Source organism: Dasypus novemcinctus, chromosome X (genome assembly GCF_030445035.2).
Source record: "Dasypus novemcinctus isolate mDasNov1 chromosome X, mDasNov1.1.hap2, whole genome shotgun sequence".
NCBI lineage: Eukaryota > Metazoa > Chordata > Mammalia > Cingulata > Dasypodidae > Dasypus > Dasypus novemcinctus.
The window spans coordinates 86,700,218-86,721,379 of NC_080704.1; the positions used below are offsets into that span (position 1 = coordinate 86,700,218).

At 43.5% G+C, this 21,162-nt stretch overlaps 1 protein-coding gene across 1 annotated transcript; it reads left to right on the plus strand.

Moving 5' to 3' along the window:
• Window positions 1-1,327: 1,327 nt before the first annotated feature.
• Window positions 1,328-11,502, plus strand: FGF16 (fibroblast growth factor 16). Its single transcript, XM_004481093.3, has 3 exons — window positions 1,328-1,916; window positions 9,056-9,159; window positions 10,502-11,502. Exons 1-3 carry the CDS (start codon window positions 1,643-1,645, stop codon window positions 10,745-10,747), a joined length of 624 nt encoding a protein of 207 aa, XP_004481150.1. The 5' UTR covers window positions 1,328-1,642; the 3' UTR covers window positions 10,748-11,502.
• The last annotated feature ends 9,660 nt before the right edge of the window (window positions 11,503-21,162 follow it).

Here is a 21,162-nt window from a genome sequence, read left to right on the forward strand (position 1 = left end):
GTGAGCAGAGTGAACGCTAGAGCCCAGGAGCAGGACCTGAAATTCGGATCGGTGAACTGAATTATATTGGTTTTTTCGCATCATAGTGATCCTAAGATCAAACTCGCTGCGAGGAGCAGGGTCTCTGAAAGGACGAGCCGCGAAGGCAGGGAGAGGGCCATCGCTGCGTTCATCCTCTTCTGCCAGAGCCAGGCAAAGTTGGCCAGCGCCCGCTGGGGGGTGCAAACTGCAAGTAGCAAGGCCATTTTATAGGCTAGCGGGATGACTAGCACCAGGGCTAGGGAGGCTCAGTACCTGCTCCCCAGGTCTTCTTGCTGCCTCCTGTTGCCCTGGCTGCCACCAGTTCCCGCCCCAACTGCCGCTCTTCCTGATAGAATGTCTCGGAATAGGGCACAAGACAGAGCGAGGAAACACCTGTCTCCAACAAGAAAGGTCGGGGGAAGTAGCCCCCACCAGGCTTCCAGTGGCCTCTCATTGAGCCTGCTTTCGAGAGCCTTGGAAAAGTGTGCTCTGAAAGCCAGTGAAGATCATTCTTCAAAAAGTAAGCTATTTCGTACTCCCCGCTCCTTTTCCTAAACTGTAACGTCTCTTTTTAAAAATGTGGTCTTTCCTCCGTAGGTTTCCCACTCCTCCCAGACCCCTTAAGGCTCCCGGCTTGGCGTCTCTGCAGAGATCACCATCATCCTCAATCCCAATTTTTGCAACCACATTCACCCCCTGATTTTTCATTTCATGAGCCTCCTGCCGACCTACTCGTGGGGAGTGGGACCCGTGGGTGGGGGACTGCAAAACAAAGAAACCAGCCCCTGTCCGTGGCCAAACTCCCTTCTGGCAGCCTCCGACAAGCCCAGGTGCAAGAAGGGCTAAAGAGCGCGTGAACCACTACCACACCTCCAGCCCTCTTCCCCTTTCCAAAGGCGAAGCCAAGGACACGTGGGAGGTGGGGATTGTCCTCGGATTGTCCCCACGCAGCAGACAGACCCTCACGGAACAGGGCGGAGCGGCTGTGGGCGCCAACAGCCTCCACGCACTGGGCTCGGTTATTTCATCAGCAGTTTCTGAAAAACCTGCCAAAAGCAGTTATGCCTCACTGCAATGTGTAGCTTTTTCCTCCCTTTTATTTTTTCGTAATAAAAGAGGGAGTGAAGCTCTCTTGCTTTCTCCCCCTTCCACGCCCCCCCCCCTCCCCAAAAGAGCTAAATGGATATGAGAAGGAAGGAGGGGGAAAAAAACCACACACCAATCTCCGAGGGGATGCCGGTGAGGTGTGGCTTGTATTTAAATATCCAATATGTCAATATAAGGGGAGTGGGTATGTATATAAAGTGCCGTTTGCATCTGAGAGCTCAACAAGCCAGCTATGAGAGGTTGGAGATCAAAGCAGAGGGGAAGCGGCACTTTGACTAAGAGCAAGGTCAGGAGCGCGCTGCCCCACACTCCCTGGCTCTGAGAAGTTCCTTGGACACGAACAAACATCGACTGCAGCTCGGGAAACCGCGGAGCGAGCCAGAGAGCAAACTAGGGAGCGCCGCGGAATCGCCAGCGCTCGCAGCGGGAAGAGGCAGTTCGCGCCCTGCGGTCCGAGCTTGGCCCGCGCGCACTCCGCACAGCCAGCCCAGGCCGCGCCGCTGTCGGCCACGCCATGGCGGAGGTGGGGGGGGTCTTCGCCAGCTTGGACTGGGATCTGCATGGTTTTTCCGCGTCTCTGGGGAACGTGCCCTTAGCTGACTCTCCGGGTTTCCTGAACGAGCGTCTGGGCCAGATCGAGGGGAAGCTGCAGCGCGGATCGCCCACGGACTTCGCCCACCTGAAGGGGATCCTGCGGCGCCGCCAGCTTTACTGCCGCACTGGCTTCCACCTGGAGATCTTCCCCAACGGCACAGTGCATGGCACCCGCCACGACCACAGCCGCTTCGGTGAGGACGCGGCCGGGCGGGAAGGGAGACGAGGGGACAACTTGGTGGGGAGCCAAAGACCAGGGTTTGGGCATAGGGCCGGCGGACCGCCTCCGGAACGTACAGTACTGGCCATCGAGGCGGGAGGCCTCCGAGGGCGCGGGTTGTGCTGGGCACGACGGTGCAGATCTAGGCCACAAGGCATCAGGGTACCTGGCATCCAGCCCTCAGTCGCTTTCGGGGGGCGGGGGTGCCTTCTTGAGGTGTGGCGTCTCTTTTTGCCACCCCACCCTCCCTCCTCAGGGAGCGAGCGGCTTGTTCTGGGAACAGGACACTGCGGCTGGAACGGAAGCAGGTGGAGCTGGGAGAGGGTTGGGAACTCTCGCAGAAAAGGCCAGAGACCGTGCCTGCGGCACAGAGCCGAGCTTCGAGGGCAACAGGGCTGTCTCAGCCGATAGCCTGGAGCAGAAACCTGCGTGGTCAAGTGTGTGGTGGACAGGCGACCTGGGCCCGAATCACTTTTGGCTCACTGGGCTGACAACCCGGGCACCTGCCAGCCTCGGGGTTGCTTGACCTGGGTGGGAGCCAATCCAGGCAGCAGGGCATGAGTTAGGTATTGGGGAACCCAGGAAAGTCTCCCAGTGTCCACTGTGCAGGGCTACTAGCCCTGGAGCAGCTTTTGTCCGGAGCTACCTCTGGACTCCTTGCCTCAGTGGTAAAACTGCAAGATCTTCTGCTATCCTGAGCCCACTCACAGCACCAAAAACAGGTGTCTCCTAGGCCCAGGACAGGAAACGTCCAATCTCCATATGAGATTGTTTCTGCCTGCCATTCTGCACCTTGTTCAAAGGGGACAGCTGTCTGTTTCACATACAGAATTATTCGATTATTATAAACCTTGATCTATGATGAAGATCATTAGGTGGCTTAAGCAAATGTATTCACTCCTCAGCAATTTGACCATTTTTGTTTTTAATTTCCTAATTCTCTTCTCTACTAAGCCATTATGTGGGTGCAGTGACAGCTGCTCCTCTTTGTTCAACTCACATCCCCTAAAGCCCTCTAATTAGGGTCTCCCATGGACCCTATAGCCCAAGAAGGGCACCTTCTACTTCTAAACTAGTAAGAGGCTCTACCTACCATCAAGCCTGACACCCTTTTGTTCCTTTTCCCATTCTCCCCAAGCCAGTCCATCCTCCTATTCTCCATGCCTGCCTAGAGCTGAATCTGAAGTGCACAGTAAAAAGGGGGATATGGGGGCTAGTTGCTGGGTAGGGCCAAGCCTAGCAAACAACTAAGGGCCAGAGTTGGCCTTCTTTGTTGGGAACAGGCAGCATAGACATAATGATGTCTATGTCATCTTAGAAAAATGCACTCACGGAGCTGGAATACAGTAGGTTGGGGGTTGCAGTGGAGGGGTACAGGTGCCTATAAACTTGTAGCAGGTCCTCAAAGGAACCATAAGGTGGGGGGGAGGAGAGGGAGTGTTACCTTGGTTCCTTTTACTTCCATTGCTTGTGACTTTGCAGTCTCCTTTTGTTCCTCTTCAGAAGGAATGGGACTTTAACCCTGGCCTCACAGCCTCCAAGAAATGGTCCAAAGATACTGGGGTAGCTCATTGTTGACATATAAAAGTAAAGTCATGAAATGATGGAGAAGTGTGGGTGTGGGGGCAGCAAGGGTAGAGAACTATGAACATGGCTCCCAGAAGCTCAAAGTGTTTGTTTGACTCCATGCCTAAGCTGAGCCCAATAACCTACAATGTCAACATCAATCAGTAACAGGCTCTTGGGATAAGTGGTCTTTAATTACCTCCCTAAAGACTCATCTTGATTTCTTTTCATCTCCCAGGCCTGCTAAGGGTGTTAAGTTTAAGGAAAAACCAAAGGAAATAAAACTGGCAGGAGGAAGGGATGTTTTCACTGCTGCCTAAGTGACTGCTTCATTTTGGTTTTGCCTTTAAAAATTAAAAAAAATTTAAAATAAAACCCACTGCCTGAGACCATTTCTGTATCACCTTTTCCTTTTCTTCCTTCCATGACTTCCTGACAGTTCCATGCATTTCCCCTAAAGGAAATGATAACTGGTCAAAGCTGTCTCTTTGTAACCTTCCCTGACAACTTTTAAACACACACTTAATCTTTCTCAGTTTAACTTTTGGCAAAGAAAGAGGTGGCGTTTGAGTTTGCTAACTCTCTCCTCCTTCCATATTTCAGTTAATCAGCCAGGGTATTCAATAAATCGAAACTTTAACATTCCATAAGTGCTTTAGCAGTCAACATTCCAGCAGAGTAAAGTAGGCCAGACTTAAGATATAAAATATTATAGATTTCTGCTTAGGGGGAGGAGGTAGTCTCCAAAGTCCATGTAAAGTAAATAGCTATTTGTTGTAATTGGAGAGCAGAGCCCCCGAGGATTACCCTGGAATCCATGTGTTCAAAACGAGTCAGTCTGGACCCAAGAGCAGCCCTGACTCCAAATAATAGCTTGTTGGCACAGCATCTGCTCTCTACCCCACCCCCACACATACACACTTCACATCTGCAATCAGTAGCCAGGAGTGTTTCAATCCCTGCCTGGTTGGTAGACTTTACATGAGGTTCACAAGAATAATGACATTCTTGAGGGGCACCAGTGGGCTGACAGAACCAAAATTGGGAACCAGACTGGAGGAGAGACCTCCTACCAGGTATGATGGAGCAGGCTGATGCAGCTTCTTTGGTTTTGCATGAGCTGGTTCTTATTTGGCAAGATGCCAAGCCAGCACTCTCTTGGCCCTAAAGGTCTGAAAAGATGGCTGAAGGAGTTCAGATGAGTTATGGAACCAGATTAAATGACACATTAACCAGGACATCTAGCTAGGTTCTGAAGCAGTGGGACCCAGGACAGATCAATTTTGTTTGAGGCCAGGGGAAGAGAGGTCTAAGAAGAGAAGATACCAGAAATTGTCTAGAAAATGCCAGAACATGAAGCAAACAGGTCTAGATGAGGCAAAGTCAGAAGAGGTCCTGGACCTTAAAAAGGTTGAAAGTACTGAGGACAAACTTTGTCTATTTACTTTGTCTCAACACTTTGTTGTTAACACCCTTCTCCAGCTGTAGCTGGGAAAATATGGAAATGGCCTGTCTTTTCTCCCCCTTCATGCTGGCTGGAATTCAGGAGTAGTTTTATGAATATCTGTTCCATCATCATATACTGCTGGTTTCCCACAGTTTGAATCCAGCTAAAAGGAAAGTTGGCAAAGGGAAATGATGCCCATAGACAGCTGGGCAAGAATGTTTCCAAATGTTAGAGACCCTTGTTACTAGACACAGTGCAAGTGACTTCCTGTATGATCTGTCCTTTGGCATCAGGGTTAACAGAGAGTTGGAGAAAAACTGTGGTGATTCAAATGACCACACCTCTTGGATTTAATGATTTGTTCTCATACCAGGTCTTGGACAGTGAGATCACAAACTAACCTCTGCTACTTTGAGCTCAGGGTGGTCAGAGGCATGAGATATTTAGAAAATGAGGGAAATAAGACCTGAAGATAGGATGTAATCTGCCTAGGAAAAGCAAAGAAATAACAGCTCCAGCAGGTTGGAATCCTTCAAAATTTAGCACCCAGAACTGAATCATGACTTGGTTTCTATTTTCCTTGCTATAACTGGCCACTCTTCTTTGAACATGCTCCTGTTTTTCCATATCTCTCTTGATAGAAGCTGCCAAAACAAGGCATAGTACTCTTGATGTGGTCTAACCAAAGCAGAGCAGAGTAGGGCAATGCCCTCCCTTATGCTAGTAACTAGATCTTCATTAATGCAGCTTTAGATCACATTAGCTTTTTTCCCCTTTTTCTACCTTTTTCCATTAGCTTTTTAATAATTTTCCTTCTACTGTTCACTCATACTGAACTTACCTTGTTCAATTAAATCCTTTAAATCACTGTTGTGTATGTTTTGCTAAGTCACATCTCCCCATTCCAAAAATGGGTAGACTTGTCTACAAAACACACAGAAACATAAAATAAGAGTATACATTTTCAAGAAAATATAAATGATTTCCTGAAGTGGAGACAGGTAAGGGAGCAGGGTATGGAGATAAAAGGAAATAAATAGATAAATAAAAACACTTGCACAGACAAATTATGATAATGGTCCATGAACTAAAGAGTGTGATTAGCTCAACTACCTGCACTTGAGACATACTCTGCATCCCAAAAGACCCCAAACACAAAAACCTTGGGTATTAGTTTTGGGGACCAAGCATAGGACTGTACATTTATTCTAACTAAATCTTATTTTGTTAGAGGCATCCCATTTTTCCATCCTCTTGAAATCTCTTTGAATCTTGATTGTGTCATTTCTCTCAGCTGTATTTCCTCTAGAAATAGGATAAGCAATCCGATTGAGTCCTATTACATGCTATTAATAAGATGACATAAGTCATCTATTAAAATGTTAAACAGAGCAGAACAAAATTCAGAACCTTGTGGAATGCAACTAAAGATTCTGGTCTATTAAATATTACCATCTTGTGTCAAACTCTTTTCCCAAAACTCCTTTCTTCATACTTTGAGAGTTAATAATACCAGACTAGAAACAAAACTTGAAGGATTTTAGCACTGGATACCAAAGACCACACCCTGAGTGTTGTATACAATGGCAGCAAAAGAACCTTACATTTTTTCAATTAGATCCAAGTGGACCATGGAAACCCATGCTTCCGAAGCCACATACCTGAACACCAGCCCACCAGCCTGAGTTACTGGGCTCCTCAAGATAATTCCCACTGGAGTTTTACATCCACTCTTGAACCTGATTTCAAAATTAACCACTTATGTTTTTTTATCTTTAAGGAATCAGTCCCATTCGCTATGTAGATTACATAGAATATTGTTAGTATGAATTTTATTAAGAATCACATTTTGGCCAGTCTCGAAGCCAAACTCAGCATGTAAATGCAATGCCTTCCCTCCAGCGTGGGACATGACACCCGGGGATGAGTCTCCCTGGCAACGAGGGACCACTATCAAATACCAACTGATGATGCAACTGGAAAAGGACCTTATATGGAAGGTTCAATGCGGATCAGCAGAATATCCATGTCTACATAAAATAACATGACTTTAAAATGCTGTTTGACCTAAAGTAAGGGGGAAATGGAAAGGAGAAATGAGTTTATATGGCTACGAGTTTCTAAAAAAGAGTCTGGAGGCTGGCAGAAGGATTGCCCTCATGCACAACTGAGCAGAGTCAGAGAGACAGATAAAGCAGATACAACCCCCAGATATTGGTTCCTATAAAGGCTAAAGAGACCCATGAGAGTTATGGTCATGGCCGATGGGGTTTACTACCAGGGCAGATGGCCCCTCTCTGGAAATGGTGTTTATGTGTGATGAATCTGGACTCAGATGGGATCTCCCTTCATAAGACTTTCATACTAATCTGCTGGAGGTGCAGTTAACGTTGGGGTTTAAGATATAGTTAGGGGATTTTAATCTCTGGACTGATAATGTGATAGCCAGGTCCTGAGCCTCAACAGACTCCAGCACCTACAATCTGATTTATTGGACTTACCACACTCAGCTAAGATGGAGTTGAAGAAGGACAATCACCACACCATGGAGCCTAGAGTGATTACAACTGAAAATGGGAGGATGGCAGCCAGCATCCATGTGGAATCTGAGCCTCCTCTTGACATAGATGTGCAATGGACACAACCAATCCAATGTCCACATAGAAGAGGTGGCATTGGATTGGGAAAAGTGGACATGGTGGACGATGGGTATGGGGAAGGGCAGGAAGAGATGAGAGGTGGGGACGTATTTGGGACGTGGAGCTGCCCTGGATGGCGCCTCGGGGGTGATCACCGGACATCGTGGATCCTCACAGGGCCCACTGGATGGAATGGAGGAGAGTATGGGCCATGATGTGGACCATTGTCTATGAGGTGCAGAGGTGCCCAAAGATGTACTTACCAAATCCAATGGATGTGTCATGATGATGGGAACGAGTGTTGTTGGGGGGGGAGAGGGGGGTGGGGGGGTGGGGTTGAATGGGACCTCACATATATATTTTTAATGTAATATTATTACAAAGTCAATAAAAAAAAAAAATCACATTTTTTAATAAGGACCACCAGATACAAGCTCCTTTTATACCTTTCGATGCCTCTGAGCCAATTGTATCAAATTTTGGTCTTTATTTTGAAAACTGAATAGAGGTAGGAATATCAAAGAGAATCTAATTGATTACTATGTCTATATCCATGTAATAGATACACTATCTTAAAACAAAATTATAAGGCTTCAGTATCCTCAAGCTTTCAACTTTGGTTTTTTTTATCTCCTACTGCTGCTAGTTAAATGAAAATGTTTTCAAATCCTCAGCTCTAGTCTTTTCAGCTATAGGGACATTTATATATCTTCCCTTTCCCCTTAAAGTTGTGACATATCAAATCAGAATCAAGACTAAGACTACCTGCCAATTTTTGATCCTGGATAAACTTAAAATTCTCAAGAGAGAAGGGGAGAATGACTAGCTTGTCAGCCTACTGCTGTACTGGCTGAGAATAATTTTTAGGAGAAAGCCCTCACCAGGCCAAGTTTCGCTTCCTGCCATAAACAGTGAGAACAAACTTAGTGAGTGACCTGTGTGGCTTTTGTTAGTCAGCTATAGGCAATCTGATAGCTTCATGTGACTTTAAGGGCATCAAGCTGAGAGAGTACAAAACAAGTTCAGCCTAAAGGATAGTAAGGTAATGCTGCATGCTCTGGGGAGGAGAGAGTTGACTTTGACAAAAATACGGAAACCTGGTCTCGTTATTCCATTTAGAAAGCTGTCCTTCCATTTCTTGAAATGGGTGGCATTTGACAGCAATAGTACCTTACAATTAAGGAACTTTTGTAGCCAAGGCCTTCTCGCAATCTCTTCCTCAGATTACGCCTATGAGTGTTGAGTAGAGGCATTTTACATATGGAAAAACTTAGACCCAGAGATACTGAGTGCCTTTGCTGAGGTTCTATTCTTGTAAAAGATGATTTCATCAGGTAATTCACCAAACATAGAGGGCTGGCCTGCATTTGGAGAAAAGCGATTGGTAGCTCTTTTCCACCTGCACAGCTTCCTTTTAGCTTGATGTAAGTAATAGAAATGGCATTCCCTTTTTTGCTTTAGGAATCCTGGAGTTTATCAGCCTAGCTGTGGGGCTGATCAGCATCCGGGGAGTGGACTCTGGCCTGTACTTAGGAATGAATGAGAGAGGAGAACTATATGGGTCGGTAAGTTTAAGGTTTTCTTTTCATTGCAAGCGATTATGACCAGTTTTTGGACAGTGTAAGGCAAAGGTATAAAAACATTTATCTAGTACTAGAAATCACTTCAGTCAACTGTAAAGCATTAGCGTCTTCTACACACTTCCTGGCTGCCCAGGTCCTTGCTATATAATACCTTCACTCATTTAACTCCCATCAAAACATAAGCTTTTCTGTGATCCATTTGCTTTTGCCTTTTCCATTCAAAAGCCAGCTCATCTGATGATAATAGTAAGCAATGCCAGTTTATCAGTAGGTGGCCAAGTATTGAGGTTCCCAGGGAACATGTCTGAATTTTGATGGGTGCTCAGAGAAGTAGGAGAATAGCAAGTATCAAATAGGCAGTGGAAGAGCTGGCCTTCAGACTAAGGATTCTGAGAAAAAAAAAACAGTCCCTGATTTCCAGATTGCCTCAAACAAACAAAACAAACAAATCAAGAGTGAGGGCTCCAGGATCTGGAGACAACCCTAAGCCCCTAGTTAGGACTGGGCTGGCTGCAGTGCATTTTCTTTGTTCTGGAAACTAGCCAAGTGCTGGGGAATGGTGAGTGACTTCACTGACCTTAACCCTTCCATGAGATCCCAATCCCTGGCTTTGACTTTTAGTTACATAGCATTCTTTCTGGCTGCCTGTACCCCATGAAATCAGAGCACATTTTTCTCTGGCACCTAAGAGATAGGTCTGTCCCCAGCACTTAATATCGGCAATCCCAGCAAGTATTATGGTGCTGGATCAAGTGTAAGAATAAGGGACAGAGGTAAGATACCCAAGAGCTGCCAGCTTTAAGTAGCCAGATTGGAGGAGCTTTTCAAGATCTTTTCTGAGCTTTCTAACTCACAGGCTTGAGACATTTCATTAGGAGAAATCAAAACTCACCTCCCATGAAAATTTATATAGATCTGAGGCCTTTGCCTGCCAATTGACATGGGTGAGTGTAATTTCAATGTATTTGAACATCATTAGCCCCAAATCAGGGAGAAAGCTCAGTGAATGCCAATGGGGCATTGAGAGGCCATGGCAGATATTCTTGGGCTCAAAGAGCCAGATGAGGCCACCTTCTCCAATCCCCTGCCTTCAGGAAAGATCTCACCTAAAACATTCTTTTATGGCTTATGAAACAGGGTGAAGGAGATACAGACAGGAGTGTTTCAAGCTCTTTGAAAGGAGGATACCTCAGTAGGTTGGGAGATAGGACTGGAATTTTCTAATATCAATGTGCTATTGCTATTTTAGGGTTTCTCCAGCAGCAAGCTGGGATGGGAGAAATAGTCATATAATGGGCTCTGCTTTATTTTCTCACCCTCACAGAAGAAACTCACACGGGAATGTGTTTTCCGGGAACAGTTTGAAGAAAACTGGTACAACACCTATGCCTCCACCTTGTACAAACACTTGGACTCGGAGAGACAGTATTATGTTGCCCTGAATAAAGACGGCTCACCCCGGGAAGGATACAGGACTAAACGACACCAGAAATTCACTCACTTTTTACCCAGGCCGGTAGATCCTTCTAAGCTGCCCTCCATGTCCAGAGACCTCTTCCGCTATAGGTAATGGACCCCTAGTGTGACCTCTATGACCCATGAACTCTGGGGCCATGTTGTTTCTGTAGGCACCATACTCATAGCTTTTCAGTCCTTCCTTCCTATCATGTTAGATAACTGAGAAGCACTTACTGTTCAATTCAGTGCAGCTGTCCCCTCATTGTTCAAAGTGTATTTTAAGGTTGGGTTATTTTGGGGAGGGATATGGGAGGAGGGGGGCTAGAGGGAATCCATATATACTTTTTTCTGTACTCATATTCTTTCCCCTGAGGTGGCATGAGAAAGAACAGGGTACCCTGCAAAGGACCAGAGAGGTATCTTACCCCACAATCTACCCAAATACCTTGACAATGGGTAAATGAAAGACCAAGGAATATGTTGTAGATGCTACCTACAGAGCTTTGGAAAAGTCTTATTAAGGAAATCCTTGGGGCTATAGCCCTGCTACAAGTCATCCCTGCATTGGTTCTGCAGATTTCTCATCTGTCCTGACATGCAGTTTTCCTGCCAATAGAAGTGGGAGATGGGGCAGGTTGTAAAAAAAATATTAAAATGTAAGCATGGATACTGTGCATAAGGACAAACTATTTATGAAATGTATATGCTATTTATTTTATATATATTTATTTATTTCAAAATAATTTTATTTTTAATGAGAGATGCTATGACTGGATTTTCATCAGAAAGAATAAGGTCCTACTGAAATAGAATAAAATGAGTTATTAAAGGTTTTTATTGGCAATAAAATTATCTTTATATTGTAAACCACTGTCTATTTCTATTGATTTGTACATTTAATAGGATTAGAAGGTTGGTTAGCTTCTTTCTCTCTAACTCATTAGTATTTTTTTTTAATATTTATTTATTATTATTTTTTTAATTACATTAAAAAATATATATGAGGTCCCATTCAACCCCACCGCCCCTGCCCCCCACTCCCCCCACAGCAACACTCTCTCCCATCATTGTGATACATCCATTGCACCTGGTAAGTTCATCTCTGAGCATCACTGCACCCCATAGTCAATGGTCCACATCATAGCCCAGACTCTCTCACGTTCCATCCAGTGGGCCCTGGGGGGATCTACAATGTCCCGTAATTGTCCGTGAAGCACTATCCAGGACAACTCCACGTCCCGAAAACGCCTCCACATCTCATCTCTTCCTCCCGTTCCCCACACCCAGCAGCCCCCATGGCTACCGTTCCCACACCCATTCCACATTTTCTCTGTGGACATTGGATTGGTTGTGTCCATTGCACACCTATGTCAAGTGAGGGCTTAGATTCCACATGGGTACTGGATGCACTCTTCCCGCTTCTAGTTGTAGACACTCTAGGCTCCATGTTGTGGTGGTTGACCTTCTTCAACTCCATGTTAGCTGAGTGGAGTAAGTCCAATAAGTCAAAGTGTAGGAGCTGAAGTCTGTTGAGGCTCTGGGCCTGGGTGTCATATTATCAGTCCAGAGATTCAAATCCCCTACATATATCTTAAACCCAGCACCAACTACAATTCCAATAAAGTAGCATGCAAGTCTTGTGAAAAGAGATCCCCTCTGAGTCCATTTCCATCACGCAGAAACACCAGCTCCAAAGAAGGGCCATCTGTCATGGCAGTGAACCCCTTCTGCCATGACCATAGAACCCGTAGGTCTCTTTATCCCTCAAAAGAACCAATTCATTAGTATTTCTTGATGTAGGCATCACACTATCTATGCTAGAAGACTCCATCATCCTGTATATTAGTATTATCCAGGGGCCCTGTCTGCAGTACACTTGGTTCTTTCCAGTTCTATGACTTTACATTTAATCGTGAATCAAAGCCTCAGGACAGCCCGAAGTAATAGCTCTTACTGGATTTCCCATTTGTGCTTAGAACTAGGTATGGAGAAACCCTTATTTTGGAATTGGTTAGGACCCAAAGTCCTAACGTCAGAAACCCTAATTGGTGGTGTCTTACCTTATATATGAAGATGAAAGAATTCAAAACAAATGATAAATCAATAGAGAGGTTGAGTTTTTGAACTAGTCAACTCTATTTCTGGAGACATTCTCCCACTCTCCTCTCCTTCTTCCTCCTCTCTTTTCCTCCAGTACCCTCTCAATACTTCTTCTAGGGAATTTTGGGGAGCTGCCAACATGTTCCCCTAAAGCAGTGGCTCTCAAAGTATATGGACCTTTTACCAGCAGTATCACTTGGTAACATGTTGCAGATAATTTCTGGTAACATGTTGCATTTCTAACAACTTGATTTCCACCAAATCAGAAATTCTGAGATAGGCCCAGCAATCTGTGGATTAACAAGCTCTCTAGAGGATTCTGATACCTAATAAATTGTGAGTGTTCTAAAGGGATGGTTTAAAATTTTTCTTTGAAGAAGAATGGCTTACAAATAAAGGTTTAGAATAATTTCAGTCCATAAAACATAAGTAGAACATGAGATGACATTCCTGAATTTCCCTATTCCTCAAAGCAGCCTCTCAAAGGCAGGGATTCTTAACCTTTTTAGTTTCACAGACCCCTTTTCCAGTCAGGTGAAATGAATACTACTGTAATTTATTGCATACATTCAAAAGTGAAGGAAGTGCTAGAGGTCAGAGAAAATAAAGACCCCCTGGGGGGTCCATGGACCTCTGGTTAAGAGCCCCTGCTCTAAGGTATGTTGAAGGTATATTGGTCTCTTTACTGATATTTACTGGCACAGGGTACAGGGTTATTTGCCATTTCATAGGTAACAAATTTTGTCAGAATCAAGAACCAAAGGAATAAAAAGTCTTATTGAATTCTCAGGCACAATGAAGGATTAGTGGGAGAAGATTTTGAGCTTAGGATGGTTCTTCCTGGTTCTTTTCAATCATATCAGGTAGGCAACTACCATTTTTCCAACTAATTGTATAGGTGGAACAAATAATTTAAGCACCATTTCACTTAAAAATCAAAACCAAAATTTAAGTAAAAGGTACTCAAGTCGAAGTACCCAACAGAGAAGCTACACACATGAGATAGAAAATAAAACTGTATGATAAAAAGTGCTAATTTGCATGGTCTGTGTGATCTTAGATGAGAATGCTAATCAATGGCAGAGAGCTAAGTGAGAACAAATAATTAGAGAAAGTTTCCTGAAAGAGGTAATTTAATGCTGGCTATGAAAACCAATAGAATTTGGAGAAGCAAAAGGGTGATAGCAATGTACACATTAGGCTGCAAGGAAGGGATGCCACCTTAAGAGGTCCCTGGGAGAAGAGTAAAAATCAGCTATATGATATTTTTTATGGCCAGCAGCATACCTTTATTTTAAAACCAAATCTTTACCTTTATTATCCATATTCAGCTATTTACAAGCTTGTTACACAGCCACAATTCCTGAAGGCCTGTGAGATAATTAAGATCTGCTTTAAACAATGGGAAGCTGGCACTTACTTCCCTATGAGTAGGGCCAGTGTTACTCTAGTGGGACACTTGACATGGGCCTGGCAAGGCCATAAGCACCATACAGCAGGACAAGATTTATAAGGAAAACACCACTGTAAGGAAAAGGGGAAAGACCCCAAACCCTAGCATCAGTCTTTACTTTCTCCTCTGAGTGAAAGTAGAGAGAAAAAGACCAGAAGAACAGTGTAGGGTCCCAGGGTAGAGGAGGAGCTCATCAGGGAAGCACTCTATGTTGAACTTCAAGGAATAACAATGAATGGGGCATATGGCCAGAAAATGGCAATGGACAGTTGTTCTCATTTTCAAAAATAGTGGAGAGAAACTCTAGAAATGGAAATGTAAGAAGTATGACTTAGCACCCCTAGACTAATCCACAGCTGATTGACAACTATATTCCCAAAGTGTTAAGTAAAGGGTTTTGTGCCAGGTTAGAGGGAATTATAGAATAATAAACTTATGGAGCTCTCATTTTGGATGAAAACATGAACAGAGATCATTTTTATTCATTTTTTCATCCCCTTTCAGTGTTTAGGATGTTTCTGAAACAAAACAGGCACTCAGGAAATGTTTGTTGAATGAAAGAATTGTTGGTTGAAAGAGTAAATGAATGAATGGACAAAGGCATAAATACCTTATTTAGCAAGTATGCATATGATACAAATACTGGGCTAGAGAGAACAAATGTATTATATAGTAGAATCATCTGAAGTGTTAAGTGCAATGTGTAATTAAATAGACACAATTACAAACTAGAGTGTGTCTAGGGAAAGATAGTTTCCTGTCACTGGAAGTACTTAAGCAGAGACCAGACAAACAATGGTCAGGGATATTGCATCATTTTGAAGGGACAGAGTGGATACTAGATAAGGTGTCTTTCAGTCCTGAGAGCTTCCAAAATGGCAGGATATGGCATTAGCTTACGAACTAGATATTTCCATGGGACCTCTTAGAATCCTCAACAGTGTTCCAAGAAAGAGTATATAATACCTAAGAGTGTTACCCAACTGCTATTCCAGGCCAAGAAAAACTCTATAAACCAGGGATTCTAAATTTGGAGTTCACAAGATCCTTAAAGGTCCATGGAAGACATCCTAGGCATGAACTCCCTGAAATAGCATATGAAATATTATATATATACACTTGGAATACACTTGGTATTCCATCATTTCTCAAACGGTCCCCCAAAATATTAGGAACAACAACCCCAGGGGTTTCCAAATCCACAAAGTATCTGGGAACCACAGGGATAAGAAACTGTTGGCCACAGTTTATCCTATATGAAAACCTTGACAGAATCTCTAGGTTTTTTTTTAAAAAAGATGTAGATGTTATGTGTGAAGCGTTTGACTCCTGTCTTTTAAGAGATAGCTTCAAGTTTGGCAATGAGGTGGGAGTGGGGGGAGGGAGGAGCTTGGATTGCTTCACCAATCAGTGATTCTGAACAAAACTCAACCAAGGGCCAGCCCTGGCAGCTGTCCTAAAAACAGCAAGACTCTTCTTTTCCTCCCTAGACACCCCTCTTTTCACCTCCACCACCACCACCAAATATTTATTATTCATGCTCAAAAAACTATCTTATCCAAAAAACCAGCTTATTAGAGCCATCAAGGACGGTGCCCTCCCAAAAGGAATTTAATTCAAGGTTCCAAATAATAAAAGAACCTGAGTTTATCTTACCTCTGAGTCATTGCATTACTCAGCCACCTAATCCCTGGCTGTGTAGTCAAAAATCCATCAGACTCAGGACTCTAGCGGGCCGCAAGTCATGAGTTGGGTCTCAGGTTATCTGGAGGGCAGATCCAGCTTTCCTCTTCCTAAAGAGACTGACTTTTGGGGGACTGCTTTCCTTCTCTCTGGAGTAGTTGGAGCTACATTGCCTTTCCCCAGCACTTCAGCAACTGGGATCTGTCAGGGACGAATAGGGGAGTTAGGGAGAAGGGATTCCAAGAGGAGGGATCCTCTCTTTTGGAAAGATTTTTCACCATCAGCATCTAATTCTTTTTCTCAGTAGAAGGATCTGATCATAACTTTGTTATTCCTGGAGCTCCCTCTGGTCTCAACAGAAAACGTGAAAAAAATTTCCTAATAGGTCTGTACACTAGGACTCTGATGGCAGTTGCAGAAATACCCAGTATCTCCTTGACCTTCAATGGCCACTCTCCACTCCTCCATCCCAGCATAGACTACGTTTCCCCTCTGCATCTCTTTACAATTCTCAGACAAGGTAAGGGATCAATGCTGGTCTTTATCATTTGCAATGTAGCAAAGAAATGCAAATAATGTGTTCTTCAGCCCTAGAGTCAGACAAACATCGTTTTAAATCATGATTCCTTTATGTACTCTTTGCCCCTGAACAAATTCTTTACTCCATTCATTAATTCAGAAAATAATTGTTGAGCACTTTTTAGGCTCTAGAGATATAAAGATAAATAGACATTGTTCCTGTCCTCGTCACATGATCTTGTAAGGAAGATAGACATAAACAACTAAATCTACATATAAATATAAAGTGTAATAAGTGCTGTAAAGAAAGAGTACAAGGTGCTGTAAGGGTGTATATCAGGAAGACATTACCTATTAAGAGTATTAGGGAAGACTTCCTGAAAAAGTGATGCCCCGAAGGGTGAGTAGAAAAGTGGGAATAGCTTTACAGGCAGAGGGACAAGGAATGTATGGAAGTCCAGAGGCAGGAATAAGTTAGGCATGATAAAATAAAGTTTAAAAAACTACAAGAAAGTCATATGGCTGAATTGTAGTAAGCACAGTATCCTCACTGTGAAATGGGGATGATCATAGTACCTACCTCAAGGGTTGTTGCTGTGACAATTAAATAAGATAATGTACACAAAGTGTAAAATGCTTAGCACAGTACCTGGAACACAGAGGCACTCAATAAATATTAGCTACTGTTATTATCATTATTTCATTATTTATTAGTAGTAGTATTAATTTGAAGGCATATCTCTGAGTGAACACATGGATCACTACATTCTCTCCTCTATAAGTATGATTCTGTTGGAGTTTTATAAAGGACAAGTACCAGAAAGCAAGGTGGCACATGGGACAGCCAGGACATACAAATGCTACCCTGGACACTCCATCTTCTACTGTACCTGGTATGAAACAAACCAATGGAATGTCTTAACCCTCATCCAACTTCTTTTTAATTATATTTTAGCCAGTGCATCCTAGGGCCCCAGGGTCCTCCCTTCTTTAGGCTCCCATAACCACATGGTGACTAGACAGTGTCATACAGGTTCAACTTATCCAGAACAGTTTTAGTTTTTTAATGGCTGCCAATGCAATATACCAGAAATGAGTTGACATTTACAATGTGAATTTATTAGCTTGCAGTTCTGAGGTTGTAAAAATGTCCAAATCAAGGCATCATTAGAGATACTGTCTCATCAAAAGCCCGGCTGCTGGCAGTTCAGGACTCCTGCCACATGGCAACCCACACTGGCAGCTCTACTGTTCTCTGCCCTCTCCAGTCTCACTTTCTCCCTGAACTCAGCTGTGGGTGATCAGGCACACGGCAGGGTCTGCCTCTCTCTCCTCTCCTCCAGGCCTCATTGCTTCAGCTTTGGGCTGCTCTTTCTGAGGCTTTTCTCCAGATATTGATGAACTGGGAAGACCCAGTTCATCAACATCTGGTGGCTTCTCTCTGTCACTGCAGCTTTTTTTCCCATGTCTGTGGCTTTTTAATTCTCCATTTATAGAGGACTCCAGTAACAGGAATAAGACCCACCCTGGGTCCTGCAGTCTAATAAAGGCACTTAACTGAAGCTAGCTAATAAAAATGATCTAATCAAAATGTCCCTTAACTGAATCTAATCAAAGTTCCCATCTACAATGGGTTTGCAGGCACAGGAATAGGTTCACTTTAAGAACAGGGTTTTCTGGGTTCCACAAAAACCAGCACAAGAAACTTCCCGACTTCAATTCTGTTCCTTATAGCCATGCCTTTTGGACCTCATGTCAGTCCCCTTTAACATGCTGCATACTAGAATACTAATAATTCACTGAGGGCAGGTACACACTTGTCCTGTTAGTTTCTAATTTCCCTGTGTTGTGCCAGTTATAAATGCTGCACGTTTCCAAAGCCCCTCACAGCATCCTAACCACACCTAACAATATATCCTATAGGTTTCCCCAGACTTCCTCCTTAGGCTAAAATGCCTATGCCCATAGGTTCCAGAACTCTCCCCTGATATAAACCCAGGGCAAGTTTCTCTCAATGCGCAATCTCATGTACATAACTAGCACAGAGTCACTTAGACAGCACTTACCCAAAGCCCCATTCATTTCTAGTTTAAAGTGACCAAATACCTCACGACTTCCTCTGTTTCTATTTTTGACTTGCCAACATTGCTAGACAAAGCTTTTGGAAATTGGGTCATCAGGTGGCACCACTACAATACAGTCCCTTTAACATCAAATTAACCAGGTCCTATTTAACAATCATTTTACCTTATCTATTTTTCATTCTGTCTGACATTCATCATTGCTAATTATACTAATCCCTAACATCTGAACACCTTTATACTTGTCTCAGCATTTCCCAAACTTTCCTGATAAATACCTGGCATAATAGTCTAAAAATACAGACTCCTGGGCCATAATTGGGGCTTCTTAAATCAGAATTTCCAGCTGAGAAGCTTGGTTTTTTATATGTCTCAAACCTTTTGGTCTCAGGACCCCTTACACACTTAATTATTGAGACCCTCAAAGATGTTTTGTTTATGTGGGTTATAGCTATTAATATTTTCCATATCAGAAATTAGAACTAAGAATTATTTATTAATTCATTTGAAACAATAACCCATTACACATTAACATATCATCTTAATGAAGCATAGTTATATTTTCCAAAATTTTATTGAGAAGAGTAGTATTGTTCTACATTTTTTCAAAACTTTTTTGGTATCTGGCTTAATAGAAGACAGCTGGATTCTTATATCTTCTTCTGCATTCAATCTGTTGCTATATGTTCTTTTGACTGAAGTAAAATCGTGCCTATCATAGATATGTAATTAGAAAAGAGAGGACCTGAAGGGCCCCCAGGGGTCCCTGGAATACTCTCTGAGAACTACTGACCTACATATTTAACAAAATGCCCAGAAGATTCTTATCATGAAAGTAGTGAGTAAACACTGCATTAGTTTATGTGAGGTAGGACAAATCTCTGTCTCAAGCTCTCATTTTACTAAGAACCAAGCTATCCAAATGGCTCCCTAGCAATCTTTTTTTTTAATTAAAGTTAATAGATCACAAGGAATGTTACATTAAAAAACATAAAAAAACAAAAAACATAAAAGGTTCCCATATAACCCACTCCCCACTCCCACCACAACATTTTTATAAATTGTATTTTTTTGAAGATACATACATTAACGAAAAAATGTTACATTAAAAAAATACGGGGAAACGGACTTTGGCCCAGTGGTTAGGGCGTCCGTCTACCACATGGGAGGCCCGCGGTTCAAGCCCCGGGCCTCCTTGACCCGTGTGGAGCTGGCCCATGCGCAGTGCTGATGCGCACAAGGAGTGCCGCGCCACGCAGGGTGTCCCCCGCGTGGGGGAGCCCCACGCGCAAGGAGTGCACCCATAAGGAGAGCCGCCCAGCGCGAAGGAGGGAGCAGCCTGCCCAGGAATGGCACCGCCCACACTTCCCATGCCGCTGACGACAACAGAAGCGGACAAAGAAACAAGAAACAAGACGCAGCAAAAAGACACAGAAAACAGACAACCGGGGGAGGGGAGGGGAATTAAATAAATAAAAATAAATCTTTAAAAAAAAAAATACGGAAACGGACTTTGGCCCAGTGGTTAGGGCGTCCGTCTACCACATGGGAGGCCCGCGGTTCAAGCCCCGGGCCTCCTTGACCAGCGTGGAGCTGGCCCATGCGCAGTGCTGATGCACGCAAGGAGTGCCGTGCCACACAGGGGTGTCCCCCGCGTAGGGGAGCCCCACGCGCAAGGAGTGCACCCATAAGGAGAGCCGCCCAGCGCGAACTAGGCAGCAGCCTGCTGAGGAATGGCGCCGCCCACACTTCCGGTGCCGCTGACGACAACAGAAGTGGACAAAGAAACAAGACGCAGCAAAAAGACACAGAAAACAGACAACCGGGGGAGGGGAGGGGAATTAAAATAAATAAAAATAAATCTTAAAAAAAAAAAATACAAGAGGTTCCTGTATACCCTCCACCCCCCCACTCCTCCCACACCAAAAACCTCCCTCATCATTGTGGCACACTCATTGCATCGGTGAATACATTTTGGGGCACTGCTGCACTACACAAATAATAGGATACCCTGTAGTTCACACTCTCCCCCAGTACATTCAGTGGGTTATGGCAGGATATATAAAGTCCACCATCTGAACCTGCAATATCATTATTCCTAACAATCTTTTTAGTTATTGTTTTGTTTTGCTTTCATTCTTTAGAGGGCACTTTTTAAATGCATGCTTTTTATTGAGACATAATTCACATACCATAAAATTCACCTTTTTAAAGTGTACATTTCCATGGGTTTTAGTATATTCAAAAAGTTGTGTAACATCACACTTTCTAATTGCAAAACGTTTTCATTACCCCAAAAAGAAACCCTGTTCAATAAAATCTCCATAACAAAAAATTGTACTTAGAACATAACATTATAACATACATTGAATGATTTTCCTATTTTTCAAAGCTGAAAGCCACTACACAAAATATGTAGAAATCTACACTGTAATTTTAAACTATTAATCTTATAACTTATAGTCATATCACTTCATTGAAATATAGCAATCTAACAAAAATTATTGAAAAATAGAAACCCTGTACCCATTAGCAGTCACTTCCCATTCTCCCTTCCCCTGGTCCCTAGCAAGCACTAATCTTCCTTCTGTTTCTATGGATTTGTCTGTTCTGGACATTACACACGAATGGAATTATACAATACATGACCTCTTTTATATGATTAGAGAAGTTATAGGTTTACGGAAAAGT